Below are 13,931 nucleotides of genomic sequence, written 5' to 3' on the forward strand. Positions count from 1 at the left end.
CATGCACTGTGCAGGCAGCCAAACCACTGCTCTGTGTTTGGTGCTGCTGGTTGGGAACACGCCAGGTACACCCACCTCCTGAGCTGACTGAAGGACTGAGGGCTGGATTTTATCAGCAAAGGGTCTATAATGGGGAGAGTATTAGTCTGGTCTGGAGCATGTTAACCCACCAGGTAGCTGTATCAGCAGAGATATGTGCAGTTTCAGGATCTTGTCGGTAAAATTCAGATCTCTCAGTAGTTTTGGTGGACCTGCTGCTTACTGAGGTTCCTCCTGCATGTTCTTTGCACTGTTAGATGTTGCTGGGGCAGGGAGGACTGCAGCTCTTTGAATTACATGTGGCTTATTCCTAGGTTCTGCCAGAAGGTAGATGCATCCATTTCCCTCTCCCTTCACCATTATCATTACCTCTGGCTTAAGAAGATGAGATTGCACTGGCTACTGGAATCTGGGTGCTGCAGTTGGGACACACTGGATCATGGAGCACACTGGATCATGGATCACTCTCCACCTCACGTGTGAAGCCTTTGCTCATTGCCGCAGCACAGACATTTGTTTTGCGGTCTCGAGTACTGGCTAAATCAAACCACATTTTGGCTTATCACAAGGCAAAAAAAGCCCAAACCAGTGACACAACCCATCAGTGATGCCACCCAAATTAGTACCCTCAAGTTGTGACCCACTCACCCGTGCCAAGCACTACTAGGGACAGATGCCAGTGCTTCTGACAGAAACCCCTCTGTTGAATGCATGGAACAAGACAAAGGAAGCCCACGCCCATTTGCACTGTGTTTGCTTTGTTCCTGTTACAGTAAACACAGGTTCTGATGTAGAGGACAATAATGTTCCACAGTCTTGTTCTTTCAACAAGGTTTCCTTTTCCAGCTCCTGACTTGCAAACTGGACAGTGGTGTTTGTGTATGAATAAATGTCCTCTTTCAGTCTGGTGTTCAACTGCAACACCACTATGCTTTGTTCAGGGGAAAACCTTTTAGGGCTTCGAGCACAGTAATTACCTCAGAAAAGAGACATGGCACATACATGTTTTCATCAGTTCACAGACAAAAAAGGAAAGAAAAAAAAAACAAAGGAAAATATATTGGCTGAAGATAGCATTATATGGAGCTGGATTTGAGATTGCTTCCAGCAGTGACTGTGTATAGCTGCTGTGACTGTGCCAAAACTTAGTCCCTGACTTTCTGGAAATTCCTATTTTACAGGACAAAAAAAGCTGCTGTTAAAAATGGAAAAGGATCCCATGGTAATGATGCTTTTTTAACTATTCCTGACCTTCTGAAATGACGAAGGAGACTCTGTGCGCGCGTGCTCCTGTACATATGGAATGAGTGATGGGAGGGAACAGACTATGGAAGTGAGCTTGTTCCTAAACTCCTTAAGTGTGAAAAACACAATATTCCTGTTAAGTAGTTCTATTTTCTCTCTGTTTTTGAAATCTTCAATACTGCACTAAATCAGAAACTGTTTAAACAAGAACAAAAAAGTTGCTAGACAAACAGAGGATAGTGGGATTTTGATATCTGGTGCAGCATCATGCAACCTACTAGTATCTAAGAAAATTACATTTATTAAAAAAATTAATTATATTTGGTAAAAATAACAAAAAAATAGGTATCTTTTTGCTTTTAGAAAGGGTCATCCATCTTGCCATACTTTGATGAAAAACCCTGAGAATGCAACTACAGGGAAACTTTCTCCAGCTAAAGGAAGCCATCAGCTATGAATCAAAGCAAAAAGAAAAGCAGATCAAAACAGAGATGCACAAAATCCAGGTGAACATTACTGAAAAATCAGGAACTTGTTTCATTTTATGTTTAAAAAAGAACTTTATCATTGCAAAGGTCATTTTCTGCAAGTGAGGAAACACAACCATTATGGCAGGTAAAACTATATGGCAGGGGCATGGAGTATTTTATTGTGTGTGCTCAGCAGCAACAAACGGAGTGACAATGGGAAAAGTCTAATAAATCTTTAGAGAAGTCTCACAGGCAAAGCACGTTGGTACACATAATGCATACGTAACCCAACAGGGGACTAGAGATGAGATACAATGCACACAAATAAATACTTTACATATGTAAAAGTTGCTAATTAATGGTTGCCAAAGACAACTATTTTTCATATTGCACCAACAAAGAATGGATTTATAAACATTTCATTCAGATGAACTGATTCAAATCAAGATTTGTGCAAATCTTTGGATTAAAATTAAGCCTTTTTTTAATGCTAAGCAGCACTCAACAATAGAACTGCTTCTTTCTTTTCTGGAGAGGTTAGAGGGAAAACTATCTTAGGGTGTAGTTTTCCAGTCTTTCATAAGTGCATCTCTTGTTCTCTTTCTTTCTCCTACACACTGATGAAATGCCAATTTTTGGCTGTGGCAAATGTAGTATGCATAGTGCAAATCACTTATATGAACTGGGGAAGTTGAACCCTGCCATGCTTGAAACTCTATAGATTGATGTGCATTTTAAGAGGTGCTCTGGTCCAATACTTTGCATAACTAATGCTAACAGGCTGTCCTTAGAAAAATGTATCTATAATGAACTCCTCTACATCAAATAGTTTGTGCAGACAACCAGTATTATTTAAAATTAAATATCTAATCAGAGAGATCTAATGCTGACTTAATGGTTGAGGATTACTTTAAACTCAAGTTTAAAAAAAAAAAAACAAACAACAAAACATGTTAAAAAGGGGAGGGAAGAAGTAGAAATTTTTATTTGAGACATAATATTAGATTTCCTTAAGCCCTGAACATTGAATTATACCTGTACAATAAATAAAGATATCAAATCCAAATTCTCCATTCAGTTTCTGTGGTGATACCATTTTTTCATTTAATTTCAATCTCTTCCTAAGAAAGAAAATATAAAGGGCTGGATGAATCAGGCATATGTCTGAGTCTTTCCTCTGGTTGAACTGAGGCAAGAGCATGTGGGGACAATCTAGGCAGAGAGATACTGGGGGAAAGGGGAGCTCCCTGTCCTTCTTACAGTCCTTCAAAAAAGAAAGGAGCTTGCAGACAGCACATGTCAGGGTGTAACCTGGGCAACAGGTACATCTCTACAGGCTGTGTACACAGGCTGTGTCTGCACTAGCATACAGTGTGGGACAGTAAGAGCAGCCACATACATGAAAATACTTGGTGCTGAGAAGGCCATGTCTTCACCAGACACATTTCAGGGTTTTCCTTTTAACTTAGGATGAGCCATTACTACTACTAAAAGCATGAACAGAAAGTTTCTATATGGAAGGGTCATACCCATAACTGGACTTCATTATAAATGGGTTTACAATAAAATCTGCATTCACCTGGGGTTCAGTTGAGCTCCTACCAAGAGTTCAACAGCACCCGGATGACAGTTTAAGAGCAGATACAATTCCCATTAACATGAGAAAGGAATGAACACCCAGCCTAGGCTTCCTACTGTAGGTAGCTGAACTCCCCCTCCATTTTTAGTTTGAGTTGTGACTGAGCCATCAGGGTTTTTGCAATTTTTTTTTCTGCTGTCAAAGTGAAGATGACATCTTATACTGTAGTTGTTTTTATAGCTTTTACCCAGAAGTTTATCTATTAATAAAACTTAGAAACTTTGGTAATATATATATAGCACCTCACCCAGAACCAGGACCTTTGCATTGTGAAGCCCAGAGGATGCTATTGTCAAAAAATCCAGTTTTGAATCCCTTACATTGAAAAGTAAGTACTTATATAACTTATTACACTAAAAGGATGTTAGGAAGAAGGGCTATGCACCCAGACCCTTCAGGCAACACTAATAACAAGAAGAGGGAGAGATGCAATGAGATTTGCCTTGCAGCAGCCAGCCAAGGAAGGAGTATTTGCTGCTGTGGGGAATACCAACAGTATCAAACTTACAAGTGACTGAATCCTTTCCTGTGATAGCATTTTCAATGTTAGAACTTCTGACTGCAGCACACCAAGAAGATTTCAAAGGCAAAAGAAGGATGATCAGAGGTGATGTTATTTATCCTAGGGTGCGACAGGGCACCTTAATTCTGAATATATAAGCTTCCCTAATGAAGAAATGCAATACCAGTATTCCATCATTGTTGAAATGTATATAACGCACATACTGATCCTAGCTGGTGATTTCTACTGCACTTCCAAATGTTAGTTGTGAACACTTTCCTGTCTTGAGATATTTTATGTTAGACTTGAGATAATGATCACAGCATATCAGCTTGCTAAAGTACATTTCTAGTTCTAATTTCTTACAGTAAATGGAAAATATTTGACAAAAACCAAAAAAGTGCCTTTAAAGTCATGTCAGGTTTTGATTTTTGTTTTTATTTGTGGCACTAACAGACATCAATATTTTACAATATATAATATATAGTCACATTAAATGCAGATGGCTAAATATTCTCCTGCTTTCAACAGTCCATAGCTATACATTTTAAATTCCAGCTCAAGGAAAAAATCTGCCACCACTGTAGTCTCTGATTATAAAAATGTAAATATACAAACTTTCTCTTCTTCAGTTTCATTACAATATAGGAAATGTGAAAAAGAAATTAATTTGTCCTTTTTAAGTTAATCAGTTTAACGAAATATTTTCAAAATATGTACAACAACAACTACCAAAGTAGTTAACATTTGAAAAAGATGCTGCTATAAATACTTGTGAGACAACATACAACAGTCATACAAATTAGAAACCAAGGGCCAACTTATGCATGACCTGAACAACAGACCACAAAGTCCTGGTTACTGTTAGAAACCAGCTCCTCTTCATTTTACAGTGCAGGATGAATTCTACATCTTGGACCTCTGTACTCTGAATCTTATTTATAACCTCCATAGTCTGTTGCAAATAGAGATCCTTTAGAGGGGCTCAATGTTTTTGAAGTGCCATGTTTGTTACTAGGGTTCAGCATATCTCTGCACATCAGCATTCTATACTTCATATCCCATAAGTAACTTTTCAATAGACACTGTCTCACATTCATTATTGATTGCCTGCTTTCTCAGAGCTCCAGCAGACATACAAAGTTAATCTAATTTTAAAAACCAATGACCCCAGCACATGTCAATTTAGGTATCATAACTTTTTTCTTGTGATTGTTTTTTTATAGATCTTTACTCAGGTTTTCACTCTAGTTGCTTACAGACCTTCTTGAAATCAAAAAAGAAGCAAGTAAATAGTTTGAAATAGTTACATATTTTTAACAGCTGGAAATGAGTATTACTTTTCAGATAGCTACAAAAGTTTTCAGTTTTGCCCATAAACACAATTAAGTATTAACATAGGACTGCACAGTGTTTATACCCTTATTAACCTGCCAACAAGAATAGTTTATTGGCAATCTTAAATATTCAGAGGCAAAACACAATTCCTTGGCACAGAAGCTTTACAGCAGAGCAACATATTTTCCCCTCAGAACCATTATGCAGGAACACACAGAAAATTAACTACAACTTATTTTGGCTTGTAGTCAAGACAATAAGCTAAACTTCTTGATTTCTTTTGCCACTTCAGACTTTGAATGATGATTATGGGTGCATACAGGGTTAGATTTTCCAGGTACCTATTCTTTTTACATGATTCAAACGAGCAGAGGGACCTGTAACAAAGAAAAGCACATGATCATTCAAGATATTTTTAAGCCTCCAACTGTTGACATTGTTAACCAAACATTCTCCCGTGGGGCTGTTTTCAAGACCGGTCTCTTCATCTGCTCCTTGACACTACTTAAGCTTATCTGCCTTTTTTTTTTTTTCCCCAGCTATATTACTTGGTCTAAAAAAAGTGCTATCCTTCCCTAAAAAAGCCCACACCTCAAAAAACCCACACCGCATACATCCTTAGGTATTATGTTTGCAATTGTGTTATTTCTGGAGCATAGGTGATGCATTTTTCTGTGAAATTCCTCCATTTTGTAGAATGCACAGAAGCCCAGGCTGCAAGTACGCAACATCTGTCAGTCAAAATCTGTTCTGTATTGCTTAGCTGTAACTAGCCATAAAAAAATCAATCGATGAGTACTTTGCTTCCTGATTGAATGAAGGAAACTCCCAGTGGCTTTGATTCAGGAAAATACTTAAACAAATGCTTATCTTCCTTCCCACTCCTCGGGTCATCTAAGCGTATGATTAATTTCAAATACATATGCTACGGTGCTCTTCCAAATTCAAAGTCACTGAGCTTTGATTCTATCAGAGCGATATACATTAAGGTCACCACAAAAGCTGAACAGGAATAATGCATTTGATCAAGTCTAAATTTTCCATTTTGACCCTTACTCTTGAGGAAAAAAATAGGTCATGGTATAAATTATTAGCAAGGTGAAGAGTTCAAATTATGTTTTATGTTTCAATTCAAACAGAGTAACAGCATGCAAATGCCTGCCTCTCACTGTGCATGGGAACTAGAATAATTTTATAGGTGCATTTACCTATCTGTATATCAAGCTTGGCCAACCTTATCGTTGGGCCTGCTGCCCCATTTCCAGCATACCAATGCCTACATCAACTGTGGCTTTGAGTCTGTAATTTCTCTCATTGCACCCACAGATACTGGTGATAAGAAAGAGTATTTGTTCATTCACAATTATGCTTCTCTGCTTATGTGAGAAGAATAGTCCACCATTTGACATAAAGGTATGGAACTAGGCCACGCTTCCCAGAAGACACTCAACATGCCATAATTCCGACCAATGCTTTACTTGTTGACAACCAACTCTGAATTATCCCAGAGAACACAGGGACTCATTGCAATTGGTGCAGTAATTACCTTACCTGACTCCTTTGATTGCCAACAGAATGATACACTGCACGTATCAAGAACTGACGTGAGCTAATGCTGATGCCAGACATCACCATGAATGTTTGTAGGAAGTGTGATGGAGCCAAATTAATTTTTAAAGTCTCAGTGAACAAACAGAAAAGGCTACTTCGGTGCAACTCCAGTCTTTATTGGAAAGTGCATGGAATCTGCAGAATCTCCCTTGAACATACCATTAAAAAGTGGTCGAAAGCAATCAATTTACCAAGAGCAACAGCCTGTTCTTCAGAGATCTAACTTGCTTTCCCCACCATGTGCAGACACATTCCCCTGCAATATCTCTACCAAATTCCTGGGTACAACTCTGCCTAAAATGAGTGTATGGCATATAAGCTAAAGCACCTTTTACAGCTTCCCTTTGTTGAGTAAGATTTTTAATCCTGCATGGACTTGTGCTGCAACTATACCTACAGCTAGACAGCTAACGGGTTATTTGCATGTGTAGTTATGTTTTTTTTTTCCACAAATAATCATGGTAAATTCCAAGGCAAGTTACACAAATACAAAAATATCCACGTATTGATATACAGAATTTCAGACATCTAGCTACATTATTTTGCATTTTATGAGATGGCAAATGGGAAGTTAAAAACTGCACATATATATAAACTTAACTATATGATACTGTTTGACACAATTTCAGGAAAACACTAGTTCAGTTTTAAAATCAGAATGTCAAATGGTACAGGTCTATGACCTGAGTTTTGTCCACCAGAATTGGCCAAAATTTCATCTCAGATGAGCTGTTTACTTCCTAGAGCAACTGATTCTCCTTTGCACATGCAGCAGACCCCATGGCTGGGACAGCCTCCCTGCTAGTGAGACTTGTTCATTTCTCATAAGTAACCACTAAAGGCACCGGGGAACCCATCATGGCTGGTGGCTTTACTTGATGCCACCTCCCTGACTTGCTGTTATACTTTGGCTGTGTTGAACACGTCAGGTTCCTTGACAGACCATTTTGAAAACTGAAGAAAAGGGTTACTTCCCTGAACATTGTCAGGCCTTCTCCAGGCTGGTAAATTCATCCCATTCCTGTAACACTTCTGTGTCTCCCTTTCTTTTGGGTAGGATCTGTAGTGTAACCACTTTCTGGCAGGTATCTGAACTACCCTGCACTGGGGATGAACCACTTGACTGAGCAGGCTCAACTGAGCTTGGCACCTGCAGGAATTTTCTTTCAGGAGTCTCTGGACAGTAAAAGTGTGCAATAAAACAGAAGCCATTTCTTCAAAGCAAAGAGTGAGTTATTTCCAAAACATGCACAGTACTCCAAAAAAATGGATTAAGGAAGAGTGAGGAGAGGTATGTATACACTGTCTTGCCTATACTTGGCATTTCCCTCAAGCATCTATTTCTGCTCTGGTTTCTTTTGGTTGACCCAATTAGAGACTGTGCTGTGCAGACCCTGACTCTCAGCTAAGCAAGGTCAGCCTGCAGCAACTTCTCTCCTCATTTCCTGTAGAGCGAATCTTTTAACCTTAAAGTTCATGACTTAAGCAAACAGCTGTGTAATCAGGGGAGGAGTGGAGGAGCTGCCTTTTCACTGATATTACTTGAGCTCAGATGTTTGTTGGGATGCTCCTTATCTAGGCAATTGGTTTCTTTTTCCATTTGCTTCCCGTGACAGCTATGTTTGATCTACTTCCATCACAACTAACCCCACATAAATAAGCACCAAGTCACACATAATTATGCAACACAGATTCTTCCTAGTTCTCTACTATATTGCTAAATAAATGACTTTACTGTCAGCAACACAGATTTTTCCCAGTTCTCCACAATATTAGCTAAATAAATGACTTTGCTGTCAGAAGCCTTTGTCCCAGAAGACTTTGGGAAGACAGTGGAAGAGAAACAGATGCCATTACTGAACTGAACTACCTATTCTGCTGTCTAGTTGCTGCAACCAAAATCTTCCAGAAAGCAAAGCCAAAAACAGCGCTGTGCTCACATTTCCAAATCACAACATCATAGAACTTTGACAGAAGAGGCAAAACAAAGAAAAAAATTTGCTTCAGCAGGGGCACAAAGCAACCTGTCAGCCACAGCCTACAAAAACCTCAGTGCTCCTTAGACCTGTAGGTAAAGGAGAAAATACTGATATTCAGCTGTTATGTAGTCTCTCTCCTCTATGGATTCAACTTTTGCTGTCACAAGTTGTCCAGCTGCAGGGAAGGATCAGAATTTGGCTCTCTATATAAAAATAAAACTAGAAGAGATATTAAAGCACACTGGATAGAAAGCCTTTTCAGAAATCTGACAACATTTTTACTTTAATCAATTATCAAGGGCATGAGATCTCAGATGTCAAAGTGTCATGATGACTTTGGCATACATAAGACTAGCTTGCATATCCAATATCTGGAAGGACAGCACAGTAATAAGAAAATCATACTCTGTCTTGGAAAAAACACTGGTCTCTTTTATTTTCATAAGAGACCTATATAATGAGATGTACTCTTCTGTTGTTTCAATGTCAAAAGTAGCAAAAATTATTCTGCTTTGGAAATGAGACAAGACAGACACAGTGTTTAGCAGAATACATCAGTCTATCTGGTGTACTTTTATAACCTGCACTGGTTATCCAAGTGTTTTGAAATAACCCCCTAAAGATATGAAAAGGACTTGTTTTCATGAGTAGAGCTAAGGATCCCCTCAGAGACTTCTGCAAGAGCAATGCAGTTGGAAGAACAAGAAATTTGGAAGTATCTAGAAAACAACTGCATGAAGTACCCTTGAATATCCAAGCCCCATTTTTTTTCTCTGTCACTTGGTGAAGTGGGGGAATAAAGGCCTGACTTCTTCATAATTTGTAGTCTTAGAATCACAGAATCTCTCAAGTTGGAAGGGACCCATAAGGAACACTGAGTCCAACTCCCTGCTCCTCCCAGGAACTGCCTAAAACGAAACCATATGACTAGGAGCATCGCCCAGCTCCTCCTTGAACTCTGTCAGGCTTGGTGCTGTGACCACTTCCCTGGGAAGCCTGTTCCAGTGCCCAAACACCTTCTGAGTGAAGAACCTTTTCCTACTGTTGTATGAACTTCCCCTGGCAGAGCTGCATTCCATTCCCTTGGGATCTACTGCTGGCCACCACGGAGAGGAGACTGTGCCTGCCCCTCAGCTGCCCTCCTCAAGGAAGGCACTGACGGCATTGAGGTTGCTCCTCAGCCTTCTCCAAGCTGAAAAAGCCAAGTGTGAACTCAGCTGGTCCTCATAATCATCTGCATAACACAAATGTAATTTTTCACATGAAAAATTAACTGCACATCCATATTACTGATGTAATCAGAACATGCTGATATAAATTTCCCTGAAACACTGATTTGTTTGTGCCACCTGTGGAATTCTGTGGAGTTTCTGGTTTATCAGAAACCAGATTTTTTTGACAATTTTTAAATGTTAAAATTTGAGTGCATTTTAAAATTATTTAAAAGAGGACAAGTGAGCAAGGTTAAAGACTATTTACACATTTATGGCTGGCATCAGTTAACTCATTTGTTGGGAAAACTACACCTGCTTTTCTACATTCCCTTAAAGTCCTTGGATCAAAGTCTATTCTTGGATACTGCAGTGTAATATTGGGATGCCTCCACTCAAGACAACTGATCTGCTTCTCTTTACCAAGAAATACAGCGTAACTTGAGATTGGGAAGAACAAACTTTGATCAAAGAGATAAGTATAGCTGCTCCAAAAATCACACACAGGCAACTGAGCATTTAGCCATCTGGGAGTTGACCGATTCACATCTAACCACAAAAATGAAACACACATCATTCAATTAAAAAAGTTCAGGCAGACATTAAATTGACCTCACAGTTTTACTGACAGCTCTCAGCATGTGTGATCAAGGTTTAAGTGTTGGGAATCAAGGTCTAGGACACACTACTGAAATTCGGAGAGAATATTTATAAATTTACTTTGGGGTCTCATATCTGATCTTTCATAGGCTCACCTTGTCCAAAGGACATCCAGTATTATCTCAGATAACATAGAAAGAAAAGGTCATGAAAATCCTTTCTGAAATTATAGTCACGCTCTTGATGGTCTTTTTAATAAAACACAATGTCTGTTCACATGGTTGCATATATGCACAGGTGTGTTTCATTAACTGTTCAAAGGTTTCAGATACATTCCCAACCTTTGATTCAGTTAGAGGAAATAGTGTGCATGTACCTTCTTCTGATGGAAGAAAGAAATTTCTGCCTAGAACAGCTTAAAAATGGTTCTGAAAACAGTAAGCACAGGTTGTTTCATACACGGCAAAATATGAAAGTACATTTACCTTTCTTAACTTTGCTGCTCCAGCACCAGAGCGAATGGCCTCCAAGAGGGCTTGCCTTGCCTCCATTGGATTACCTGAAGCTGTGGCAGAGGATTTAGGAGCTGCTGCTGACAGCTGAATGGGAGGTGGTGGTGGTGGCTGGGCAGGGGCAGGTGGGATATATAGGTGCTCTTCCTGAAGGTCTTCTGCCTTCTGCAAGGAACGTTCTGCGTCCCTAAAACGCTGCAGCTCTTGGGAGGCCAATGAGGAGATCTGCTCATCATGCAGTTGAAATAAGTCAGTTAATATCAAGCATGGTTAAACTGTAATTATTTGACATTTGATTTCAGTACCCCTATTTCACTTTTCTTGGATGATGTAAAAGCCATAGAACTTTTGTTTGCTCATGGGGTTGAACATCTGTTACTACTCACTCACATCACTCAGCTGGGCTGATTACCAGCATCGAGGACTTGGCACTGAGTCTGTCTCAGAAACTCAATCTTTATTTACTGTGAGCTTCAGCATCCTGTAACTCTTCTTGGCATGTAAGGTAAGAGAGAAAGTTGGACTTGGTATTAATTTGGAAACAACCACAAGGGTTTTGGAATCAGGAAGATATGTTAAGGCTGCAGTAGCCACCCAGGAATATGATTACTTTTTGCAGTCTGGGCTGCACAGAAATAATCTCAGATGACAGGGAAGCTCTTTCAGATCTGAGCTCTCAGGCATAGCTTCACTGGAAAAAAAGTCATTAAACCTAAAGTTTCCAGCAATACTTAAAAAAAAGAAAAAAAGAGAAAAGACGAAAAAAAAAAAAAGCCAGAGAGAGCTATGTGAAAGCACTGAGAACAAAATAGATTGATTATTCTTCCAAGTGTGTTTCTGTGGAATTTCAGGAACTAAAATTTCTGCACAAATTACCAGCTTGGAAACTCATCCTACTCTAAATGCATTCAGGTGAAAAAGACAGTCTTTCAGACTAAGCCAGTTTTCCCTCAACTGTGTCAAGAGATACTTTTGCCATTAACATCATTACTAGTAATAATCGTGACAAATTGTTAGTAATTATAGTGATTCAGCAATTATTCGGAAATTCAGTACTGTGGGCCAAATAGGAGGTTTCCAAGCAGATCCATTGTAATTCATTTCTCAGACAAACTGTAGCACAGAGCTTCTGTGCTGAAAAATTAAAGGATTCAACTCCCCTAAAATTGAATCCACAGAGAGAATCTGTATTATATTCCTTCCCTATACATATGCATATACACACAATATATATATGAGCACTGTGTCATGTTAGATAAAAGGCTAACATTTGAGACAACGTGAAAGGGACAGCACATCTGTATTGAGCCCTGTACACACACAAACACACTGATTTAACTAGCACAGGTGACATGGTGTGAAAAAGCATATTGTTTCTAGGCAACTTTAAAATCATGGCAAAAACTTCTCTGCCAGAGGAAAGTATTCCAAAAAGTCTCTGTGATGACTTCATTGTCAGAGCCTCTTTTACACAAATTGCTATTTATTCCTAATGAGTGCAGAATGCAGTTAAGTATGTGTGAAGATTGCTTCTGCTTAGCACATCCTGCTCACAGGCTCAGAGCAAGCTGTGCAATACCTGCAGCAAGGGCAGTAGGATATTTGAGGGGTGAAGTAATTCCCTAACACAGGCAAGAGAATTTTTCTATCTCATGCCAGCTATCTGGATATGTGCTAATGAACTGAGTCATTGCACGAGGGAAATGGGAACCTCCTTGCCAAGGACACATCTTTGGCCGGATTAGTCAACTGAGTGAAAACTAAGGCTAGAACAATGCAGATTTTGGCTATTAGGAATAAGAGATGCTTTAATGATTAGATAAATCTTTCAGAGAGAAGGAATCATCCTGCTGTGGTGAATGTTGATGAAACATCAACAACAATTACTTGCATACAACTTGTACCATGTTAGCAGATAAACTGCATGTATGAAGAAGCCCTAGTGTTTCCAGGAAGCTGGGTGTGTGTATATATTTGGTAGGTAATGCAAATATATTAATCCAATTGCAAACTCCTAAAGTAGAGCTTCTCTGTGTGGAGGAGCTGTGGATGTCCCATCCCTGTTGGTGTTCAAGGCCTGGTTGGATGGGGCCTTGAGCAACCTGGTCTAATGGGAGGTGTCCTTGCCCAAAACAGAGGGGTTGGAACTAGATAATGCTTAAGTCCTTTCCAACCAAAACCATCCTTTCCAACTAAAACCAAAAAGATCCCACCTAAATGTGAAAATGATGAACATTTGATGTCTTCTATGTACACTCCCTGTAACTGGCTTGGATTTCTACATGCTTCTTTCTAAATTAAAAGCACACTATTTGAAAGACTTTTAAATTTTATAGCAGAGAATAGGATTGAACCTGCTATGTTTAAATCAGATCCAGTCTTCTGTCATACAGCTACCCCCTCAATTTTTGTCTTTGCAGCACAACATTTCATTTGTGGGATTTTTTTTTTTTTCAAAACACTCAGAAGGAATAGACTGTACTTTGAATATCACTTACCATATTGATCCCTTACCTTTTTTAGCTTTGAGGTGCCACTGTGGCCTCTAATTGCCGCTAGTAGGGCTGAGCGTTCATTCTCTGGCTCAGCATATGAGGGTTTCCCATGACTGCCATTTAGTGCACTGTTTGAAACCTAGAATATGAAGCGAATAAACCTCACATTGTTATTTGATATTTACTTTGAGATAGCTTGGAAACACTTTTTGGCACTTGCACCAGAATGCAAACTATGAAGACTCATCAGTTTGTCTTTCTTTGGCCCTGCTTGTAAAACCTTATTCATA

At 39.2% G+C, this 13,931-nt stretch overlaps 1 protein-coding gene across 1 annotated transcript in view; it reads right to left on the reverse strand.

Moving 5' to 3' along the window:
* Positions 1-5,592: 5,592 nt before the first annotated feature.
* The window catches only part of COBL (cordon-bleu WH2 repeat protein), a 155,735-nt gene continuing 147,396 nt past the window's right edge, over positions 5,593-13,931 (reverse strand). The window contains exons 14-16 of the mRNA XM_062511003.1: positions 13,661-13,780; positions 11,120-11,371; positions 5,593-5,610 (exon numbers count right to left, since the gene is read on the reverse strand). Coding sequence (XP_062366987.1) covers positions 5,593-5,610; positions 11,120-11,371; positions 13,661-13,780 — 390 coding nt within the window. The remainder of the gene's footprint in view (positions 5,611-11,119; positions 11,372-13,660; positions 13,781-13,931) is intronic.

The sequence above is a fragment of the Cinclus cinclus genome, chromosome 1 (assembly GCF_963662255.1).
Source record: "Cinclus cinclus chromosome 1, bCinCin1.1, whole genome shotgun sequence".
NCBI lineage: Eukaryota > Metazoa > Chordata > Aves > Passeriformes > Cinclidae > Cinclus > Cinclus cinclus.